Consider the following 24,072-nt stretch of genomic DNA (forward strand, 5'->3'; position numbering starts at 1 on the left):
CTGTGCTCCCCATCCAACCTGATGGAGCTTGAGAGGTCCTGCAAAGAAGAATGGGAGAAACTGCCCAAAAATAGGTGTGCCAAGCTTGTAGCATCATACTCAAAAAAGACTTGAGGCTGTCATTGGTGCCAAAGGTGCTTCAACAAAGTATTGAGCAAAGGCTCTGAATATTTATGTACATGTGCTTTTTTGGTTATTTATTTTTAATAAATTTGCAAAGATTTCAAACAAACTCCTTTCATGTTGTCATTATGGGATGTTGTTTGTAGAATTTTGAGGAAATTAATTAATTTAATCCATTTTGAAATAAGGGTGTAACAACAAAATGTGGAAAAAGTGAAGCGCTGTGAATACTTTCCGGATGCACTGTATATCTGTATTACATTCCCCTGAACAAGGGTAGGGACTGGGATGTATCCTAGAAGACACATGCAGAAGACACATGGGTATTTTGGTGTGATCATAGCAAGCTTATGTGGAGAGTGAGATTGTAACACAAGTGCAATTGTATGTATGTCTTCAACTTTGGACACACATACTGTACATTAATAATAGACACATTGAGTAATTCTACTTTTTATTATTATGTATGCCTACTGCATTCAGCAGTTAAAGGCTCTAAGTTGCTGGGTCAGAAGGTCAGGGCTTCAAGCCCCTGCCAAGCTGCCACTGTTGGACCCTTGAGCAAGGCCCTTAACCCTATCTGCCCCAGGGATGCTGTATCACGGCTCTCCCCGCTCTCCTAACAAGCTGGGGTAAGCAAAGAAAAGAATTCACTGTACTGTAATGCATGTGTGACATATAAAGGTTTCTTCTAAGCATTAGGGAGATGCAACCCAGAACACCATACAGAATACTTTTACACACAACGATAAATGTCTATTTTAGTTTATTACCACAAATACATTAAGTGCAATAGGGCGTGTTGTAAGAAAGCCACATATACTATATAATAGTTCACAATGATGGCTGAGTATATCTTGTGCCCTTTATATAAAGTGGAGATAATAGTGATTCAGACACACACAGGGCATTCCCTCCCAAACTGCCTTTATTTAATCATAATACACAGTAAAATAATATGGCCGTGTCTTCAGTCATCTCTCCTTTGTCTCTTTGCAGAAGACACACACACCGTTTATCACAGGGGTTATTTCAGTAGCCACTCATTGACTGCAAAGAAAACACAAACAACAATAACGATAATGTTTAATGATATTATTATTGCAATGTGTACTGCAGTGGGTTTGCAACACATACCCCTGTAGTGTGTCCTGAGTGTATTAGCACACTGGTGTGTGTGCGTATTGACATTGATGTTGGTGTGTATGCAGCGCTGGTTTAGGCTCTGCTGCGGCCGATAGTTATCACTTAAACTGAGGAAGATCTGAGACACTGCATTTTGACTGAGGAGTCGCAGAGACTGCAGCTACACACACACACACACACACAAACAAACACACACACATACACACACAAGTAAGAAGGCATACATAAGCAAATTTAGAAAGCAGCAGTTGGCAGTACATTAGACTCAAATTCAAATTCAGGCTAGGTTTGGAAAAGCTTTAAAACATGCTACAGGCTTGTGAGAATGTCTGAACATGTTAGACCTTTTACATATTCTACACAAGTACACAAATGTGACTACAAAGGCACAAGCTGACCCACTGCTGGAGTCAGAAACAGGCAATCCACACGGAGGCAGCATAGTATAGGCAGAGGCAGAACAAAGATTTGAAATGACTGTGGAGGAAAGTTACTAAAAAAAAAGAGGAAAAAATTTCCCTTGTGCCTCTACTAAACTATACAGGCCAATATACAGATGAATCTGTACATCTTTCCATTTACTTTTATCACACGTGAAGTGATCACGCAGTTGCTTCCAGTGAATTTTGCATGTTTCTATCACTTTCACGAATTCTGGTGATGTGTCTCTATGTGTTCCCAACAGCAATCCTATCAGAATACAGTGGAGGTGCAGAGTCTCTTGCATTGTTGCACACGTTGGTTTGTATAGTGTATGTAAGTAGCCATTATGTGATCAGTTTAGGGTTCACCTCAATTTGTGAGACGTAGACAGGTTTATTCATCAAGATCCACGTGACCGTTTCAAGACATGGTGGCACCGTCAGCGAGCCTTCATATGTTATAAAGCGCCAGGTCTCAGGATACAGTTCCTCCAGATCCAATCCCGCAAGTTTGTATGCATCTTCTGCAGAGAGTTACAGCAGCTTTTTAAAGACTCTGTTCTCACTATGTGGCTGTTAACTGGTTTACTCTCACTCTGGTTCCACTTCTCAGCCACTTTCACAATTCTTTTTAACCTGATGGTTATTAGTCTCATTGTTAATTGAATACTGCCAATGCATATGCATACTGTATGTATTTGTCTGGGCTCTTTCTATGTGGAAGCTTTGATGTGTTTAATAGTCCTCCTGTTCTAAGGCTCAATCCTACCATAACAACCATGGCTGATTTTAGCCCCTGCTCCAGAATAGGTACTTTTTGCAGACCACAAACAATCAGTTGTGGAACACTTCTAAACTACAAAGTTTGTGTGTTTGTGTGTTTGTGTGTCCACTCCACTCCACTACTATGACTAATCTAATGTTTCTGGCCTATCAAGTATTCCACTTTACTAGTTACTCATTCTGCCTGTGATGTAAACAATGCTTTACTAATCGCTTATAGTTAATCATGTTTTAAAAAAATAAGACAGTCAATCATGCTGTGATGCTTGCGGTTAGCTAACCAGTGACATTCAGTATCGCAAATTCCACCCTTAATGGCAAATTAGTAGGCAAATTCCACTGGATATATTTAATAATTAACAAAAATAAATAATAATCATGGGTGTGGCCAGTCAATGGAGCTATAAAAGCAGTCAACCAATCAGGAGCCAACCAGGGATATTCCATGATGACTTTAAAAATAACAACAACATACAAGCAATTCAGAGTGAAATAGGATATACATATGTACATAATAAAACAACATTTTAAATATTTTTGTTTTATTTCTTTTGCACTTCAGTGTGTTAAAGCCACAGGAGTTTATTAACAAAATATTCTTACGTTTGTACGTTATTCTAGTGATAATTTCTCTGCTCAGCATCCGGAGGAGAAATGGATTAGTGGGCTCTGATATCTGAAAAGATCAAAACATAATCAGTCAGAACACTTTGATGCAGAGGCATCAAATGTCATATTCATTTTAAATACATCACTTTCAGAGAATTAGGGTTTTATTTTTTAAGGTTTTTTCATTAGTGCAGTTCAGATGCAGTAGTGTAAGATTATGGTCACAAACTGAGAGCATCAGTACAGTCACTCTGTTTAGGTCAGAAGTTATTCCTGGGCTATATACTGGAAATATGGGAAACATTTTATTTGAAGGGTACCTACATATGAACTTCATAACACACTCATAACCATTACATTAGGTGTTTATAAAACTGTGTTAGATTGGTATGTATGCTTCTTAAGTGAATGCAGCTGCAGGAGCTATACATTGTATAGGAAAGTGCTTCATTACATTATAATGATTGGAAAATGTTCTGTCACTTCAGTTTAAGGGCATCAAAATCATTCATGACATCAGCATATATGCTTCTTAGGTTCTAAAAGTTTTATAAATGGGACAGACCTCCAGAGGCATCGTATTCCTACAGAAATTAAGTAAACAGTTCAAAAAAGGTAAGTTGACATAAGTGACTTTTTTCAACAAATTCCAAAGCTCATATATGCTCATATGTTATCTAACTGTTTATCAGTCATGAGCGGCCTTTTGTCTCCTCTCCAAATCTGAGATATTGCATAAAACTATAATGTCACCTGACAAGATTTGACAAAGATATTTTTATAAATTGTCTAATGCTGTGTAATAATATATTTGTGTAATGTTTGTGAATGTTTTATAAACTGGAGCCCTTTTCACTCCACTCCTATTTGACATATTGTATAAAACCTGTAAAGACACCTCAGGCATTTAAAATGTCATCCAAATCTTTAGGCACAAAAAAAGTCTGGCTACACAATGACTGGCTGGAGCTGTAGTCAATCAGGAGAAAGAGGGAGTGGGAGTGTAAGCATAAGGGAGTGAGAGGATGAAAGAGTACAGTACTACATTATAAGAGGAAAAAGTATTCAGGACTTATGGAGTTTTAGCTTTTTTTCTTGCTGAACAGGTAAGGCATTTATTTGTTCATTAATTTAGTCAGATGCTAATGAATAATGGTCACCAGAATTATCCTAATAAAAAAAGAGTTACAGCAACACTGGGAAAATGTGAAATCTGTACCTAGAGTGGTTCATTTATGAATGTCAAAACGTCTCCCTATTGTTACACATCAATTAAACCAATTCAATATTATCTGTATAGTGCATTTAACAATAGAAATTGTCACAAAGCAGCTGAATATAGACCCTAATGAGCAAGCTAAAGGTGACAAGGAAAACCACACTGAGATGAAGAAACCTGGAGAGGAACCAGACTCAAAAGGAAACCCATCCTCTTCCAGGTGACACTAGATAGTGGCATTATAAATCCTAAGATTATACAGGTACTAAAAGTCTAAAAGTACTAAGTGTGTTGGAAGGATGAAGTATATGAGCAGGACAGTCTTTATGATTACAACAGTATAGTTGTTAAACTATCTACATCACCCGAGATATTCATTTGTATAACCTACTGTGATCAGCCCATTGGCATGCAGTGCAGGGGTGTGAGTCACAGAAGAAGCATTAAAATAACTCACTGTAATTGGCACATAGCTACCAATTAGCACACAGCACAACAAAACAGGGTGATTCTCAAATTGTTTCTATAATCTGTCTAAGAAGAAACCTACTCCACTATGCAAAGTAACAGCTGGTAGTGCACTTTTTTAGGTACTATTTAGTATGCTACTATGTGATTCAGGATGATACACATAGTTCAGAATAATGAGTCTGGAAAGGAGCCTGGGAAAAACAAGCCACTGATGCAAAGTGGAAAATAAATTCATTTATTCCTCCAATGCAAAACCCCCAATAATACCTGGATAAAGCTTGTACTAGGCATTTCTCTGACTTTAATAAGAACAGCTCATTACCATCAGGACAATATTAAAACCCCCCAGTACGACTTAACTCTTGGTTACATGACATTAAATTTATGAATATTTATGCTTAGGTTTTGACAAAGCAACAGATTGCAAATCTCAATTCAAAGAAGACGTCTTCTTGTACTGGCATGCAAAATTGGTTCTCCCTTTGTTTAGAAGGCTATTGGTAAGGTAATGAATATTAGGGACTGTTTTGCTTTATAAATATTAATGACACAGGATTAATGCTGGCAGGTCATTTTCAGTGTCAATCACACTGATCAAGAACACAGTTGCATGTCTTTTTTTTTTAACCTTCCCAAGATCTCCCTCACCCCATTGAAGCACTCTCACCACTGACTCCCTGTAGCTGCACAAATCAGATTTAAAACACTGACTGCAAAGAAAGAAAAGAAAAAAAAACAACCCACAGCTACCAGAAGGCAGTTATCTAATGCCCCTCCATTCCACATTCCCTTCAAGCTTCAATCCAAGCTTGACCCTCAACATACAAGGACTCCATGGTTGTATCACTTCCCCTAGCTGTTTAAACAGAGCTGTTTAAACATGTTGTGTGTTGATGTGCTTGTCTGAATTACTCAACAGCCTAAATCGTTCAAAATATACCGCACCCCTGAGCAATCTGAACAAACCTGACTGTAGCTTAGCAAATGGGTTAAATATGGAGAACAGTGTACAGTTGTACAACTGTGGAGGATTTCTCACAACCGGCTTTACCCATGCCTGTCCACTTTAATTAGGATAACATCCTAGATGACAATGCTGTGTGTGTTTTTGGACTTACAAGTTAGACCGAAAATCACTGTCAGTGGTACCGAGGGTAACAGAGAGCCTCAGGGTCATCATGTGTTATATATGTTACATACAACATTACTATATACTATATAAACATAAATATATTCATTTCATATATGATTATGAGTTTATGTATACAGTCATGTGAAAAATAAGTACATCCCATGGAAATTGTTGGATTTTTGGACTTATCTGGACAAGCAAACATTTGATCCTCTTTGAAACTATGCCTATTAATAAAGTTGATACACTATCAAATAACACATAAAATTTACATTTACATTTTGTAGTTATTTTCACAATTATATAAACAAAAGACAGATTAGTCGCATGGAAAAAGTAAGTACACCCCTACATTTATAATACCTTCAAATACATAAAATTAAAATCAGGTGGTCAAGATTGGGTGCTAGTGATTAGAACCTGCTTAGGGAGTGCAGGTGGAACCAGTTTTATTTACACCCCTCTAATATCTAGTGTCTGGTGTTCCCTTTGTTATTGAGATGTGTGGTGTCATTATGCCAAGATCGAGTTCTGTAAGGCCTTCAGAAAAAAGGTTGTAGATGCCTATGAGTCTGGCAAGGGATTTAAAAAGATCTCCAAATTATTTGAAATATACCAATCCACTGTAAGCAAAATAATCTACAAATGTCACAGATTTCAAATGACTGCCAATTTGGCTAGGACTGGCCATCTAAGAAAATTCAGCCCAAGAGCAGACAATCTGATGCAAAAAGAAGTCACAAAGAACCCCAAAATATCCTCACAGTATCTGCTAGTATGTCTTGCAGCTGTTGGTGTCAAAGTGCATGCGTCTACAATCAGAAAGAGATTGCACAAATTTGACCTGCATGTGAGACATGCCAGGAAAGTCTTTGCAAGACTACAGTTTGCCAATGAGCATATAGGCAAAGACCAGGCCTTTTTTAATAATGTGCTCTGGACAGATAAATGAAAGATAGAGTTATTTGGACACAGTAACAGGAGACATGTTTGGCACAGACCAAAGAAAACTTTTCAGGAGGAGAACCTCATATCAACTGTGAATTAGGGTGGTGGAAATGTTATGGTGTGGGGTTGCTTCGCTGCCTCAGGGACTGGACAGCTTGCATTCATTGATTCAACTATGAATTCTGCATCATATCAAAGAGTGCTTAAAGATAATGTCAAGCCATCTGTCTGAAAGTTGAAGTTTAACCGAAAGAAGACCTCACAATAGAATAATGATGCTAAGCACACTAGCAAATCCACCAAGGAATGGCTCAAAAATAAGAAATGGAGGGTTATGGAATGGCCTAATCAAATCCGGATTTGAATCTCACTAAAATGTTGTAGGGGGATTTGAAACGTGCAGTACATGCAAGAAAACCCTCAAACATCTTGCAACTGAAAGGATATTGAATGGAAGAGTGCTCAAAAATTCCAGCAAGCCTCGTGGACAATTATGCAAAAAGCCTACAAGAAGTTACTTCTGCTAAAGGGGTCAATACTAGCTTCTGAGGCCAAGGGTGTACTTACTTTTTCCATGCAAGAATATCACATCTATTAATATTTCTGTTGAATAAATGATTGAAGTTAATTTTCATTGTGGTTTTGTTCAAGTATATGAACTTCATTTAAAGGCACTGTTTCAACGACGATCAAATGTTTGCTTGTCCAAAAATGTCAAAAAGGCCAACAATTTCCATGGGGTGAACTTATTTTTTCACATGAATGTAAAGAGTTATAATAGTGTGTTACATAAGTGCTGAACTGTAACCTTCATGAAGATAGAGATAATGGCGACACCGTGCGGGCTCTTCTCTGCTTCACTGTAGTTTAAATATAAATCCTGATTATAGTGGATTAACTGCACCTGAGGAAACACACAGAGAACAACTCACAATATATACTCATAATATATATGACTAATAGTAATAGACTTAATAATGGGACTAAATAGCACAACATATTAATTAATAAATTAATTTATTATTATTATTATTATCATCATCATTATTTATAAGCAGCATCACATACTGTATTGACAGCCTGATGCAAGTTGAAACTGAGAGTGTTAGATTTGTCTTGCTTTAATTAAAGCCTAAAATAATGCTGATGTAATGACTCTGCTGTGTTGTCCTACTAAACATGCAGTGTTAAGAAGCTGAGTGTTGTGGTTTGATAGATGGGCCTTGCTTATATGTGCACGTGTAACTGCAGTATAATCATCTATTAAGCCTTACCATCTCCTGTTCTCAGTGTGTTCACTCTCCACTTATTTTTCATGTTGTGTGTGCTGTGTATGTTGTGCTGTGTATGTTCTTTCAGTTTTTAAAATCTTGACACCGTATATTCTCAGTAGCAGATGTGCGCTCACAGTGCATTAGTGTTTCACATATTGAGCATAATTATAAAAAAAAATAACTTACAATGATTTATGATAGGAAAGCTTACATTCTTTGTGTTTTAAGACACATGTCTAGTGCAGTTTCTGTCTCACCTCTCCAGGAAAGGCATTACCGTTGATCAGGTGCTCTGAGCCGTGTGTGTCATCGCTGCCGAAATGCAGTCTGATCTCCTGCAGTGTGTACGTGTAACTCAGGGGACCACCAGACACACACACGCGCTTAGAGCCATCCACACGCAGGATCACATGACGCCCTGTATTATACATCACACCACTGATCTGAGAAATAGAAAGATGGATAAACATAAACCATGGGTATAAAAAGTTAAAATTGCTTTTGTTTCTTGTGATGTGAAAAATGAATCAAAGATAAATCATGTCAGATATTTTCCCAACTTTAATGCAATACAGCAACTGAAATAATTCAAGTGAAAAACAAATATAAACATTTTAGATCAAGAAAAAAAACTTACAATAACCTGGTTGCACACCCCTTAAATAAATAAGAAAAAGTCTTGATTCTTTTGGATAAACTTTTGTGTACAACCCTTTTGTCCTTATCTTTGTGACTTTTTTTTGCCTTTTGCCTAGCCCTTCTGGTTCGATGCCTTTACTGATCCCTGGTTGTGAACTCTGCTCTGAAATTTTGACTTCTATTTGGATCTTGTTTTTTGGATTTGTCTGCCCTCTACTCTGTCTGATTTTGATAATGACTCTGGACTGGATTTTTTACTCTGTCTGTGCTTATTAAACATCTTGCATATGGATCCTTAGTCTGTCCCAGAAAGCTATTTGTTACAGAAGGCTTCATTTGAAAAAGTGGATCCAGCAGGAGGGTGTGAAGTTGAATCAGCTGTTGTATCTCAAGGTCAACTGCTGGGCAACTTTCTGCCCAGTACCAGGCTCGATGCTAGTTAATGACAGAAACTTTATGGGGTACTTCATCGTGAAACAATCTCTTTCATGATCACAAGATCACCTAACCACCACATTATAGTATAATCTCATGGAAACAAGGTGAACTCAACGCCATGAGTATAGGAATGTATGAAATCCATCCCAGAACCCTAAAAGACCTTGTAGAGGTATTTAACAATTCACAAGCATCAAAACTACCACCATACTAATCTTGAGACTGTGCTATAGACCTCCTAGGAGGTGCAAATACCCTTAGAGCAGTGGTTTTCAAAGTGGGGGCCGCGGCCCCCTTGGGGGCAGCCAGGGGGCGCCCGGGGGGCCTCAACAATTTGGTGTGCCCATCCCTCCCACTAGTATGTTTTCTCTTTCTCACTCTCAGACAACCACACACACACACACACACAATCAATTCCTAATGTAATGTAATGTAAAGAAGTAGGATGTAATTATTAATAAAAAAAGGGGGGGATATATTCAGAAGTCTGTATTTTTAATGTGCTTTAAAGACATCTTGCAAAAGGTCAAATGTTAATGCCATTTGGGGTGCCTTGCCCTGGAAAAGTTTGGGAACCCCTGCCCTAGAGGTCAAGCCTATCCCCCAACCCTTCCAGAAACCAAGGCCATGGAAGAATACATCCCTGAAGCTCTGACCCAAGGCAACATCCATTCATCCACATCTCCTGCCACTGCAGGCGTCTTTTTTGTGGAGAAAAAGGCTGGAGGACTCAGACTCTGTATTGATTACCAAGGCCTCAATGCTGTCACTGTCTAATATCAGAATCCATTGCCATTGATCCCATCTTCCATTGAGCAGGTAGCTCATAAAGACTGTCCTGCTCATATACTTCATCCTTCCAACACACTTAGTACTTTTAGACTTTTAGTACCTGTATACTCTTAGGATTTATAATGCCACTATCTAGTGTCACCTGGAAGAGGATGGGTTTCCTTTTGAGTCTGGTTCCTCTCCAGGTTTCTTCATCTCAGTGTGGTTTTCCTTGTCACCTTTAGCTTGCTCATTAGGGTCTATATTCAGCTGCTTTGTGACAATTTCCATTGAGCAGAGGGGCTAAGATTGACCAAGCTCAAACTATGGAATGCCTTTAATCTGATATGTATCAGAGAAGGCGATGAATGGCAGATTTATCACAAACAGGGACGACTATGAATATCTTCTTATACCTTATGTTCTTGTGAATGCTTCATCTGTTTTTCAGGCTTTTATAAATGGCATACTCCCAGATTTCCTGCACTCCTGTGTGATCATTTACATTGATCATTTACATTGAAACATTGATTTACATTTACATTGACACATTGATCTCAAAAACCGAAGCAGAGCATGTTACCCAGGTCTGAGCAATAGTAAAAAGACTGTTAGAGAATCAACTGTATGTCAAGTTGGAGAAATGTGAATTTCCCAAACCGTCAGTATCATCCTAGATTAGAATTGGGTGGTGGTTCTCACAACCATTCACCTATGATTCCCCTAGCCAAGTTTCTCAAAGCCATGGAAATAGCCAAGGTATTATTTTAAGAGATGTTCAAATTGCATGGTCTCCCCAAGGACATTGTTCTGACTGTGGTGTTCAAATCACCTCTTGTGTCTTGCAAGCATTTTGCAAGAGGCTTAACATAAATATCAGCCTGTCCTCAGGCTACAATCTCCAGTCAAATGGGCAAACAAATTGGCTACACCAGGAGATTTGGAGGTTCCTCAGAGCATAGTGCTTTAACAACCAGCAAGATAGGAGCAGGCAGAATATGCACAAAATTTCTTGATGCATTCATCCACTGGCCGCACACCTTTCCAATGCATTCTGTAGTTCAAACCACCACTTTTCAGGTGCTGGTTCAGTCTCTTGTCATTTCGAGACTAGATTACTGCAAATCACTCCTGGCAGGTCTTCCTCTGAGCTCCATTCGACCTCTGAAACTGATCCAGAACGCAGCTGCTCGACTTGTTTCAACAATGCTAAGTTCTCCCACACCACCCCATTGTTACGCTGCCTCCACTGGCTTCCTGTAGCTGCCCGCATCAGATTTAAAACTCTGATATTTGCCTACAAAGCCAAAAATGGACCAGCACCAACTTACCTCAAATCATTTATCACACCCCGCATTGTACCATGCTCCCTCCAAACCTCTAGCACCGCTAGACTGGTGCCAACATCTCTCAGGGTACAAGGAAGGAATGCATCAAGACTCTTCTCTGTTCTGGCACCTAGGTGGTGGAATGAACTTCCCTTAGATGTCCAAACAGCTGAGTCACTGGCGGTCTTCAAACGATGTCTGAAGACCTACCTCTTCCTAAAGTACCTAAATTAGCACTTTTGATTTTAAAAAATTGTCTGTATTTTCTTACTATATTTCCTCCCAACAGAGTTGGGTATTGGATGATATTCTTAGTCCATGACCTAGTGAACCAGTGAACCAGGATGTATTTATTGATAGAGACTTCAAAGTACTTCTGTAAGTCACTCTGGATAAGGGAGTCTGCCAAATGCCAAAAATGTAAATGTAAATGTGTTATTCACTCATGGTCTTATTCTATCCCTGAGAGCTCTTTGATACACACGCTTTCTGTGCATCTCAGGGAAGGTCAAATTCACATGTATTTGTGATGATTTGTGCTGTAAAAATGTTTTTTGTGACATTTTTTAAAACATATTGTAATATTATATATCAATGTAAGTCAGGGGATCAGTGGTTAAGATGTTGGACTTCTGACCAGAAGATCATGAGTTCAAATCCCAGCACCGCCAACTGCCATCACTGGGCCTTGGAGCAAGGCCCTTAAACCTCAACTTCCCAAATGTATAAATAATATGAACGTAAGTTGCACAGAATAAGCGTGTCTGCCAAATGCTGTAAGAAGTTCTGGGAATATCATTCACCCTTTAACATCACCCATAAGCTGTACTCTGAAGATGAATGACTGTTTACTTAAATAGATTGGAAAGGAGCGACGTAGGCAACAAATCAATTTATTTCTTTGTTTCTGTTATATTTTTTTTTTCTGAGCCATCAGAAATCTGGTGGGCCCCCAGGCTAAACCCACACACAAGAGGAAGCAATAAATTCAGCAAATTCACTCTGCATAATATTCTCTCTGTGGTAATCACTGTCACACCAGACAAAATTGAATAAAGCTGCAGAGGAACAGAACCCACTGCAGTGCTGATGTGATGAGTTGTGAGTTAATTCAGCACTGAATTGACAGTGATTGTGATTTCACTTGACAGCAGAGACAAACGACAGTGACAGCCATGCTGGGTAAACCTACACCAATGCTGATAAAATGGTGTCCTAACTTTCATGCTGAAGATGAACATACACTTTATCTCCTCTCTCATGGACAAATTTATACAGACTCAACTGACTTACTAACATACTAGTGCTGATAACTGTTCTTCACACTGTACTATGATATTCAACACACCATTAGGCAGCTTTGATAGACAAAAGAGATACAATCTGTTCTATTTTAAAGGCAGGGCCAGACTTGGACTCCCAGAGACCAAATTAACACCCCCGCACTTCCTATCACTTTTCCCTATGCCTTTATTAAATATAAAATTGTTAGATGAATTACAGTGTGCATATCATCAAATAAAATAGTGTGCAGACCTCAAATCTACCAAGATATGTCCATCATATTCCTTGGAGAGATTACAATACCAACATTGATTAATACAAAAAGGGGCTCCCAAGTGGTGCAAGAGAAAAGTGTTCACCAGCAGAACAGGGTTTTTAAGGTGTTTGACTCATGACAGGGGGGCACAGTGGTTTAATGGTTAGCACATTTGCCTTGCTTCTCTGGGGTTGGGGGTTCGAATCCCACCTCTGTTCTGTGTGCATGGTGTTTGCATGTTCTCCCCGTGCCTCAGGGGTCTCCTCCGGGTACTCCAGTTTCCCCCAAAGACACGCATTGTAGGCTGATTGTCCATAGTGTGTGAATGTGTGTGTGATTGTGCCTTCTGCCCCAAGACCCCTGGAAATGTGCTCCAGGCTCCCCTGCTGTAGGATAAGTGGCATGGAAAATGGATGGATGGATGAATCTTAACAATTTCACAGCAGTCTGGGACCCATGGAAGCAAAACTGGCCATGCTTTCTGGGTAGGAGGGATGGCTAAACTCTTTCCCCTGCCAATCACAGTGACACTAGCCAATCATGGAAGAGGGCAGATAGCACTTTCCCTTTGAGGGTGTTACACAGTTAAAAAAAAATTCAGTTGGCTGGTGTCATGCGTCTAGTAGGAAGCACGATGAAGGAATCCTTTAACCTCCAGAACTGGCTGTGCCTGATGTGAAGTTGAGCATTTTCTTCAAACAGCACAAGTGACAATCTGAAGTGTTTTATTCCTCCTATACCAGAGCTATTACAATTTTTTTTTAATGAAAAAATTATACTTCATACGTTTTAGTAGTTTATAGTTACCTTTCATTTTGTAGACACGTCCTCCAAACAAGTTCCTGTAATCATTTACATTATTGTAAATGATTTAAGAAGTCAGATTTAAGAAGTCAATTAACTCTAATTATACCACAGCGCTGTTGAATTCTCGATTCTGATTGGCTGACAGACGTTCTGAGGTGTGCAATATTTTCTAATAATTCAACGGACCAGAGTCAATTATTTCTTACTTAATATTCTTAAAACTTTATTTACTAATGAGGAGAACAATAATTACTGAAGAAATTTTGAAGAGTGTTAGCTCTAACATTAAAACAAACCGAAGGTTAATAGCAGGGAAGATGAGGAATGTGAATGTACTAAATAATTTACTACAACTTTCATGACTAATGAAAGGATTGTTTTAGTAGGTGTGCACTGAGATATCAGAAAAAGTTGTTTGTGTGTGTGTCTGTGTGTCTGGAGGGTGTTTGGAGGTATGCTCATTTGCATTTGGCTTATGAATATGTATGACCATGTGGGCTATTTGGCTGCCTTTGTTGTAATAAGAGAACAGATTTATATGATCCCACACGACAATGATAAAGCATTGAACAATGGGATAATTACTTGACTAACATTAATTGCAGATTAGCATAATGGACATATTTTTGCTCAGGATATTATTAGTTAATGGACTGGTTGCTGCAAAAGAAGATAATCACACATAAGTGAGACTCAGTAACATGCATAAGAAATTCAATTATCTGATCAACTAAGCCTATATTTAGTCTTACTATGTAGTGTGAAAGAATGCAGCTTATCATGAAGTCCGCTCAGATTGTAATGAAATAATTTTTTTAACTCATGAAATGTAGGATAACCACTTGTCATGCATTTCATGGGACATTTCCAAAAATCAAAGGCTGGCCCAAAATTTCACTGAGATAAATATGGAAGTAGAATAGCGCCAAATGTCCTCAAGGCAAAATGGCACGTTGAATTACATAAATTGAATAAAAAAATATCGCAATAACAATACAATGCCCAGCAATTTGACACAAATTGAAAAGAAAAACACAGCAATAACAATGCTTGAATTTGTTTCCTCTGCAATTCATTGCGTTTGTATATTTTGATTGAAAACACAATTCCAGCATTCAAAATTCAATGCACACATATTCACCTTCCTAAAACACGGTTCCAAAATATTCAGTTGTTAAAATACCATCTTCATTATTCGTCAGGTAGTATTTCAACACATTATTTTTCAACCGGGTCTTAAAATTCAAGTCTTCACATCCGGGTCTCACAAGAAGAGCAATGGATTGCGGATACTATTGTAACATGTTACTCTGGGCCAGCCCCTAGTGGTGGTAAAAAATAAATCAATCCAATGTGTGGCTCTAAGTGCTGGTGGAGTGTAATTAGAAAGGGAAAGAGTGATTAAAGTTTTCCTCAGATATGTAATTAATTTAACACCCCCCCCCCCCCCCCCCGTGAAGATTTCAAATGCAACAACAAGCATCTCGTGTTCAGCATGTAACTGCACACAGCTTGTGTACAGCCTATGGTCATATTATTGATCTGACTCAATCCACTGCTCGAAGTCTTCAACTCACAGGTCTGAGGTTCTCTTTGTCGACAGCTTTATTTAAAGTAGGAATAAATAAATGCATATATACAGAGGGGGAAATAAGTATTGGACGCATCAACTTTTTTTCAGTAAATATATTTCCAATGAGGATATTCACATGAAATTTTCACCAGACTCCAGTAGTAACTCAAGAAATTCGGAAATATAAAGAATTCACAATGTTAAAGTCCATAAATAAAGTTATGTGTAATACAGCGGAATGACACAGGAAAAAAATATTGAACACGCTAACTGAAATTTATTTAATACTTAGTGGAGAAGCCTTTGTTTGTAATGACAGCTTCAAGACACTTCCTGTATGAAGAAATTAACTGGCCGCAGTATTAATTTTACGGCATTTGGCAGACACTTTTATCCAGAGCAACTTACATTTATTTCATTTATACATTTGAACAGTTGAGGGTTAAGGGCCTTGCTCAAGGGCCCAACAGTGGCACTTTAGCAGTGCTGAGGTTTGAACTCGCAACCTTCTGAGCAGTAGTCCAACTGCTACCACTGCCCAGGTGTGATTTTGGCCCATTCTTATAAACATATTGTCTTTAAATCTTGTTCAATTGGCTTCAAGTCAGGTTATTGACTTTGTCATTCGAACGCCTTGATTTTTTTTTCTGAAACCAACTGAGAGTTTCCATTGCTGTATGCTTTGGATTGTTCTCCTGCTGGAAGGTCCACCCATGTTTCATCTTCATCATCATGGTGGATTGCAACAGACTCTTCTCAAGAATCTTCCAGTAAAGGGCTCCATTCATGGTTCCTTCAATTATATGAAGTCTGCCAATACCGTGCGATGAAAAACAGCCCCACATCATGATGCTTCCACCTCCAAACTTCACTGTTGGCATAGGTGAGATGTTAAGGGTGACAAACATTGTGCATAGTATGACAGCAAAAAAGTTGGCTACACTCTCCCAGTATTTCATAGGCTTGTCCAAATGAGTTGTAGCAAACTTTAAACAAGCTTCAACATGTCTTTTCTTTATTAATGGAGTCTTGCGGGGTGAGCGTGAGCAGTGGAGTGCACTGCCTATTGTTTTCTCTGTGACGATGGTACCAGCTGCCTCCAAGTGTTTCTGGAGCTCTTTCTGAGTGGTCCTTGGCTCTTGGGCTACTCTTCTGACTATTCTTCTGACTCCCTGGTCAGAAATCTTGTGAGGAGCTTCTGTGCGTGGCCAGTTGATGACGGAGTGATGTTGCTTCCACTTGCGGATAATTGACCCAATGGTGCTTACTGGAGGATTCAGAAATTTTTTAATATATCTGTATTCGAGTCCATCAATACGTTTTGCAACAATAAGGTTGCAAAGATCTTGTGAGCTCTTTGCTTTTACACATCATGAGATGTTTCTTGTGTGACACCTTGGTAACGAAAAGCCTTTTTATAGACCATAAATTTACTAACCCAGCTGATATTAATGTGCACAGATGTGGGTATAATTACTTATGGATTTCAGCTGTTTCCTTGCCTTACCTTGCCTTGGAGAACTGCTTTTTCTTAGTGTGTTCAATATTTTTTTCCTGTGTCATTCCACCTTATTACACATAACTTTATTTATGGACTTTAATGTTGTGCATTCTTTATATTTCCAAATTTCTTGAGTTTATACCAAAGTCTGGAGAAAATTTCATGTGAATAGCCTCATTAGAAATATATTTACTGTAAAAAAATGTTGGCGCGTCCAATACTTATTTCCCCCAGTGTAAAAAGAACAAACACATTCAAAGCACTGTAATAATTAATCTCATCACATGGTACTGAGACCAATGGCATTTCTATTCTATACTGAAATATTAAATCTGTAATTATTATGATCAGTTTTAACCACTGCTTAATAGCACCCCCTTGTGTATAACTGTCAGTTTGCTAAACATGACATAAGTAACTTACGAACAGACACAAGTTCATTGGTCTTACTCTGTTATAGGATTATACACATTTCAATGGATGGCCCTTACCTTTCGTCCTCCTGTGATACGTAGGGGGGTAAGGAAGGGGTCAAAAGTCAAACGGCGGGTCTCAATGTTCACCGGCGACTGTCTTTTCCCAACCGAACAAAGTTTCCATGCAGAGTTCACCAATCCCCAAAAAGAGGGAACTGCAACAACACACACAATGTTTATATGTGGCCTGTATAGCAGATAGCAGATAGTGTTTGAAATATATCCACAGTGAACTGCCGATGATCAGGCATTTGTGATTATGTTTATGTGGCCTATGGTGTCCTGCCTTGTCTAATTATATCATATGGTTTTATTAGATTTATTAGAATCACCTTTCATTTGCATATATAAACATGCTATTATACTGCATAATCACTGATTTAAATGACAGTCATCAATTTAGGGAAAACAGACATCTGTAGGTGTTTTGTTTCTTATTTAGTATTGGTTCTGTTTTCTTTGCTCAGCTGACTTTCATGATTTCTACATGCTTATTTACATTTCCTGTTGCTGAATTTCTGAATATTGTATGAAAGGTTTGTAAGGTCTGCCCTCTTGCTAAAATCTGTGCCATGTGAAACTGATTACCAAAAAAAAAAAAAAGAAAAGAAAATGGAAAAAAGTAGTATTGTAACTATTTAAAGGCATCAAAAGATAATATCCTTGCTGTGAATGCCTGTTATTTAATCTTTCATTCTTTCACCTCCAGTGTTTACCCCAAAGACCAAAAAAGTTGAAATTGTGCATATTCTGTCCTAAATTACTATTGTGTATCCATACTCAGTGTCTCTTACAGACATTTAAGCACATAAATGTGTGCTTGTGTTCAGTGACCTACATAAAATATGGCTTTCCCAATATAGTGACAGTGCAGTAATCCTGCTTCTGTACATTTTAGATCACACAGATTAACACAGCAGATAAGATTTCAGCATTGTTCGCTCTGTTTGCGACGAAGCGTCAAAGTCAGGACAACAACAGTGTTCTACATAATCACTATCACACCTTTACAATCATTAACATTTCCCATTTTCTCTAGCTCCTGCTTTGTCCTGTCCCTAATGCTTATTCTTACCTCTTCTGACCAATATTTGTACTTCAGACCAACACTTATTTTTCTACTGCAGCCCTTTTCAATTCACTATTCTCACCGTTTCTGCCTCAGCCCTGCCCTCAGATCATTATTTTCATCAGTTCTGCATTAGCCACATCATTTGACCATTATTCTCACCTGTTCTGCATTAGCCACACCGTTTGATCATTATTCTCACCTGTTCTGCCTCAGCCCTACCCTCAGATAAGTATTTTAATTTGTTCTGCTTTAGCCACACCCTTTGATTATTATTCTCACCTGTTCTGCCTCAAGCCTGCCCTCAGATAATTACTGTCACCTGTTCTGCATTAGCCAAACCCTTTGACCATTATTCTCACCTGTTCTGCTTTAGCCACACCCTTTGATTATTATTCTCACCTGTTCTGCCTCAGCCCTACCCTCAGATAAGTATTTTAATTTATTCTGCTTCAGCCGTACCCTTTGATTAATATTCTCACTTGTTCTGCCTCAACCCTGTCCTCAGATAATTATTTTCACCTGTTCTGCTTTAGCCACACCCTTTGATAATTACTGTCACCGGTTCTGCATTAGCCAAACCCTTTGACCATTATTCTCACCTGTTCTGCTTTAGCCACACCCTTTGATTATTATTCTCACCTGTTCTGCCTCAAGCCTGCCCTCAGATAATTATTTTCACCTGTTCTGCTTTAGCCACACCCTTTGATAATTACTGTCACCTGTTCTGCTGTAGCCAAACCCTTTGACCATTATTCTCACCTGTTCTGCATTAGCCACACCCTTTGAATATTATTCTCACCTGTTCTGCCTCAGCCCTGCTCTCAGATCAGTATTTTCATCTGTTCTGCTTTAGCCACACCCTTTGATGATCATTATTTTCATCGGTTCTGCTTTAGCCACACCCTTTGATCATTATCCTCACCTGTTCTGCTTTAGCCATGGCTTTTGATCATTATTCTCACCTGTTCTGCTTTAGCCATGCCCATTGATCATTATTCTCACCTGTTCTGCTTTAGCCACGCCCATTGATCATTATTCTCACCTGTTCTGCTTTAGCCACGCCCATTGATCATTATTCTCACCTGTTCTGCTTTAGCCACGCCCTTTGATTATTATTCTCACCTGTTATGCTTTATCCACGCCCATTGATCATTATTCTCACCTGTTCTGCTTTAGCCACGCCCTTTGATTATTATTCTCACCTGTTATGCTTTATCCACGCCCTTTGATTATTATTCTCACCTGTTCTACTTTAGCCACACCCTTTGATTATTATTCTCACCTGTTCTGCTTTAGACACGCTCTTTGATCATTATTCTCACCTGCTCATCTTAAGCCACACCCTTTGATAATTACTTTCACCTGTTCTGCTATAGCCCCACCCCCAAACATTATTCTCACCTGTTCCATTGTACACTTGCCCTGATCTTCTTATTGCAAAAGATACACTGATGCTAAACTGGCATCTATATATTTCCTTAGCTCCCATCTACATTCTTAAATGTGCAAGAAAATAAAGAAGCATCCTACATGTTCTGTTGATTAAATCAACTCAATTTGAGCTAAGAGGATATTGTGCAGAGCAATAGAGCTGCATTTATTAGACTCAATTACAGAGTCTGGAGCCTTTTCACATAATGGACATTATGATAAAATGCTATAGTGCTTTTGGTGCTGTATAGTGCTTTTGGTGCATTTCTTATGTTCTTATGCTTTGGTGTGGATGTTTATGCTGTGTAGGTTTTGTATTGTATTCTATGCTGTGCATATCATTGATTTATTAAACAGATTTCTGTGTTAGTGGGATTGACCTGTATAATCACAGTGTAAATTAAATAATCGGGTGTGTTTGTCATACATCACTGCATCTGCCATCTGCTCCAGATTGTGCTTTGAATCAGATGCTTTAACAAAAGCATCGTGTTCTCTTAGATGAAGCATGAGGTGTAAAATAGATAGTAACACACAGATGACAAGAACACAGCTGAACACTGAAACTGGGTCCTATTACACACAGATACACATAGATATCTAGATTCATTTAAAAATCTGTTTCTGAATAAAAGCGTGCAAAACTGATTTATTCATCAGCGTTCACTTATTCACACGATTTATATAACTGACGTCACAGCAAATCCATATGAGCGCTGACCCAAATAAACACATGCTGTGTGAAAGCACTTATTTCTCCCACCGTTAGGAGACAGTTATGGGGGAGAGGTCTGGTATTAGGCTTATGTTCTTACCTGGAATAAAACTTCCTTCTATGACTTCTTTATAAGCCCACCATCCATCATGAGGCATTGAGGATGCAGGCTGTGCTGAAAAAAAACCCCAGAAACAACGGTCCTAATTCAAAGCGTGATAAGTGTCCAACCTGGGTATCACAGTTTGTTTATTATTGGTGAGCGGTAGAAATCAGAAGCTGCTAGAAATGCAGTGATAATATAGCAGGAGATAGGAGGCAGCTTTCCCAACTGTCCCAGACGAGTGCTATAGACAAATGTAACAGACAAACACAACAGATGAGCTGTTAGACTTGTCTATAGTGCTTGTCTTTTACGTTCGTCTGTAGCATTCATCAGTGATGAACTTCGTCTATAGCAATCATCCTTGACACATGTCTGTAGACTACGTTAAGTCTACATGGGAAGCCAAAAGTGCCAATGAAATGTTACTATAGTAAATGTACAAATGTGTCTATATTATTCATTCCTCTTGGTGAAATTCATTATTTTACCAAATAAAATCATCAAACATCGCACTGTTTGCATTTAACGTGAACTGTTTTTGGTGGACATCGCAGTCTGCATGAAAATCTTCTTTGAATCCCCCGACACAGTGCCAATAGAAACTCATTGAACCATGGCTTCTGTGGGCTTCTAGAGCAGATTGCAGTGTTGGGAGTATATTGGGAGAAGAGATTAATGCTCAATTGAAAACAGGATTTTCAATTCAATTTGATTTACGTGGCGCTTTTAACAATGCACATTGTCGCAAAGATTTACAGCTTTACAGAGATCCGGAAATGGTTTTAGATTTAGATCCCAAATCTAAAGCGAGAGGCAACAGTGGCAAGGAAAAACTCCCTGAGACAACATGAGGAAGAAACCTTGCGAGGAACCAGACTCAAAAGGGAATCCATACTCTTCTCTGCGACACTGGACACTGGGTCCCTCCCGGACACACGGTTTCACTTGGAGTCAATGGGTGCTTTAATGGTATGTTTAGCATAGAAAAAAATATCTCTACATTTATTGGACAGTGCACTTGTCGCTTGTCCTGCCTGGACACACAGGTTCTCCATATGATGTTTGAGAAATCATTCAAAGGGGCTAGATCTAGTAACTAACTGTCAGTTATTGAAACAGTAATGAACATGACTGACATCTCAAATTTGAAACTTATCATCACGTCAGATTCACAAGGATGCATGTTGGCTTAGGTTAGCATGTTTGCCTCGCACCTACGGGGTTGGGGATTCGAATCCCGCCTCCGCGTTGTGTGCATGGAGTTTGCATATTCCCCGTGCTTTCGGGGTTTCCTCCAGGTACTCGACTTTTGCCCCCGAGCCCAAAAACCGTTGTAGGTTGATTGGCATTTCCAAATCACAAAACATAGTGTGTGCCCCAAGTTCCCTGGGATCGGCCCAAGGCTCCCCTGTGACTCTGGGTAAGATGAGCGGTATGGAAAATGCAGACAGATAGTCAGACTCACAGTGTGCCTGGAAATGCAGCAGACAATTAATAACCGAATCCATAACAGTTTTACACAATTAGTATAGCTTGTTATTTTGTAAAAGGTAAATATTTTTATGTTTGATTATTTGAATTTGTTTTTTTTTCGTTTGTTTGTTTGTTTCGGTTTCTGAGTTGGCAGACACTATTAATTTATCATCAACCTGATTTTGGTAGTCTTTTCATGCTCTCACATGGAAGAATAAAAAAAACAGATAAAACAGAACATGCAATAGTAATGTTTCCATCCAACTTGTGAATTTAACATAACACATGTGCGAATAAAGCACCCTTTCCATCCCACATGTTCAAGAGAACAAAATCGGTCACTTCCAGGTTAAACTAGCACGTCTCACTCACCGCCATTTTCACCTTTCTGAGCCAATTATCCAATCACATGTTTTGTTGAGGCAAAATCATGTGACTTCTTTTGATGCGCATATATTCAGAAATTTATTCAGTAAATGTGTTTCCGTCGCACTCTATGTGCAAATCTTCTTATCGAATAAAAAAACGATCTGCCTCAATTGAGCACATAAATTTTTTTATCCACATTTTCAAGATTTTATTCACATCCATAATTTTAGTTTTTTTAATGTGATATCCCAAAATTTGCATAAAAATATATATGGATTGAAATATAGCTAATGATTGATAAAAGATTACAATAACAGGTGCCTGTGCTTCCTCTATTCTAAGCAAACCAATTTGAACAAAACCACCAGCTGCCTATGATCTCTAGCACTCGTCTTCGATGCTTACGTGTATAGCCCTCATTTGTTACTTGTCTGCATTGCTAGTCTGTTGCACTTGTCTGGAGAAATGATCTATAGCATTGGTCTATATTTTGTAGCCACAGCCTTTCTCTGTTCGGCTTCTATGATGCTTACTGGGATGTTCATCTGTAATAATAATAATCACATATCAACTGGCTGTAACAGTTCTGTAATGACTCAAACTAGTCTGTAATAGTCTGTAATCAGGCCCAGTATCACCTTTCTGCCTAAGTTATAGCTGCACAAGTCGTGTAATGTTTGGCAAGGGTCATTTCTACTTAAAACACAGAGTTCGAATGAGCAGCTGCTGAATAGCAGACATTGGAACACTGTCTAGCTGGATGAATGAACACCATTAAGAACGACAACAACAACAACAATAATAATAATAATAATAATAATAATAATAGCTAGAAAATAATACAATTACACATGATGACATATAAACAAATATATATGTGGACAGAAGTCAGCAGGGCAGTGCAGGTTTGACACTGTGCAAGTCTCATTACCCCAATCAGAGAACACTTAAGTGAATTTAGCTCAATAATTTGATCATGCACCATTTAAGAGTTAATACAAGGACTGCAGATTTTTTTTAAAAATGATTATTATTATTCAACACTTTTATGGTACTAGGCACCTCACACTATTCCTGGGCTACTACAGGCTTAAGAAGCTAAAACAATACAATTTAATTACTCATGAATATTCATCCATCTTCTACAGAACATACTGAGTCATCAGAGCCCATGAGCAAGCATGAGATAAAAGTGAAACTCTAAACGTTATCTCCAGATCGATCGGATTTAACATTCCTACCTTCAGAAACGATGATATTAAGATGTAAAATAATAATGAATTCCCAAGCGTGCTGCATTCTTGATTTAGTCCATATTCACAGCGCTGTTCGGGTCCGGATGTGAAGTAGTGGGAATGGGTTTGAGGTGTGTACTGTTAGGAAAAGAAAAGAAAAAACAAAACCCTCAGAGTCGGGAACTCCGGAAGCCTCTTTATGATCAATAAGACGCTGCTGTGGTTTTAAAAGCTGCCGCTGAGAAACTGAGACGCCGCCGTGCTTGTCGACGCCAGAGGGCGCAGCTGGGCTATTACGGGAACCATGATACGCATGCGCACTACGCTGCTCGGCTTCTGCTTGGAGTGAGTACAGGAATGCTGCAGGGTCAGGCTGGAAAAGAAAGCCGTGGGCGGGACTTTGATTGCTTATAACAGTCACCTAACTGCTGGTAATCAGTCACATTCTGCGCTGGCCAATCACAGATTAAA

General features: G+C 38.8%; 1 protein-coding gene across 1 annotated transcript; it reads right to left on the reverse strand.

Annotated features, from left to right (window-relative positions):
• Positions 1-817: 817 nt before the first annotated feature.
• On the reverse strand, positions 818-20,736 carry LOC128622586 (carbonic anhydrase-related protein 10-like). Its single transcript, XM_053649216.1, has 8 exons — positions 20,519-20,736; positions 17,216-17,355; positions 8,385-8,570; positions 7,662-7,757; positions 3,078-3,150; positions 2,061-2,215; positions 1,261-1,429; positions 818-1,173 (listed from the first exon to the last, which is right to left on the reverse strand). The coding sequence occupies exons 1-8, from the start codon at positions 20,574-20,576 to the stop codon at positions 1,151-1,153; spliced, it is 900 nt and encodes a 299-aa protein (XP_053505191.1). The 5' UTR covers positions 20,577-20,736; the 3' UTR covers positions 818-1,150.
• Positions 20,737-24,072: the final 3,336 nt, after the last annotated feature.

Source organism: Ictalurus furcatus, chromosome 2 (genome assembly GCF_023375685.1).
Source record: "Ictalurus furcatus strain D&B chromosome 2, Billie_1.0, whole genome shotgun sequence".
Lineage (NCBI taxonomy): Eukaryota > Metazoa > Chordata > Actinopteri > Siluriformes > Ictaluridae > Ictalurus > Ictalurus furcatus.

Bases quoted from the DNA above. Each gene is read 5' to 3' on its own strand.
- LOC128622586 (XM_053649216.1), bottom strand. From the start codon at position 20,576: ATGCCTCATGATGGATGGTGGGCTTATAAAGAAGTCATAGAAGGAAGT. The intron at 7,758-8,384 runs GTGAGACAGAAA...GTGTTTCCTCAG, and splicing joins GTAATGCCTTTCCTGGAGAG to GTGCAGTTAATCCACTATAA. The intron at 2,216-3,077 runs GTAAGAATATTT...AACTCTCTGCAG, and splicing joins CACTAGAATAACGTACAAAC to AAGATGCATACAAACTTGCG.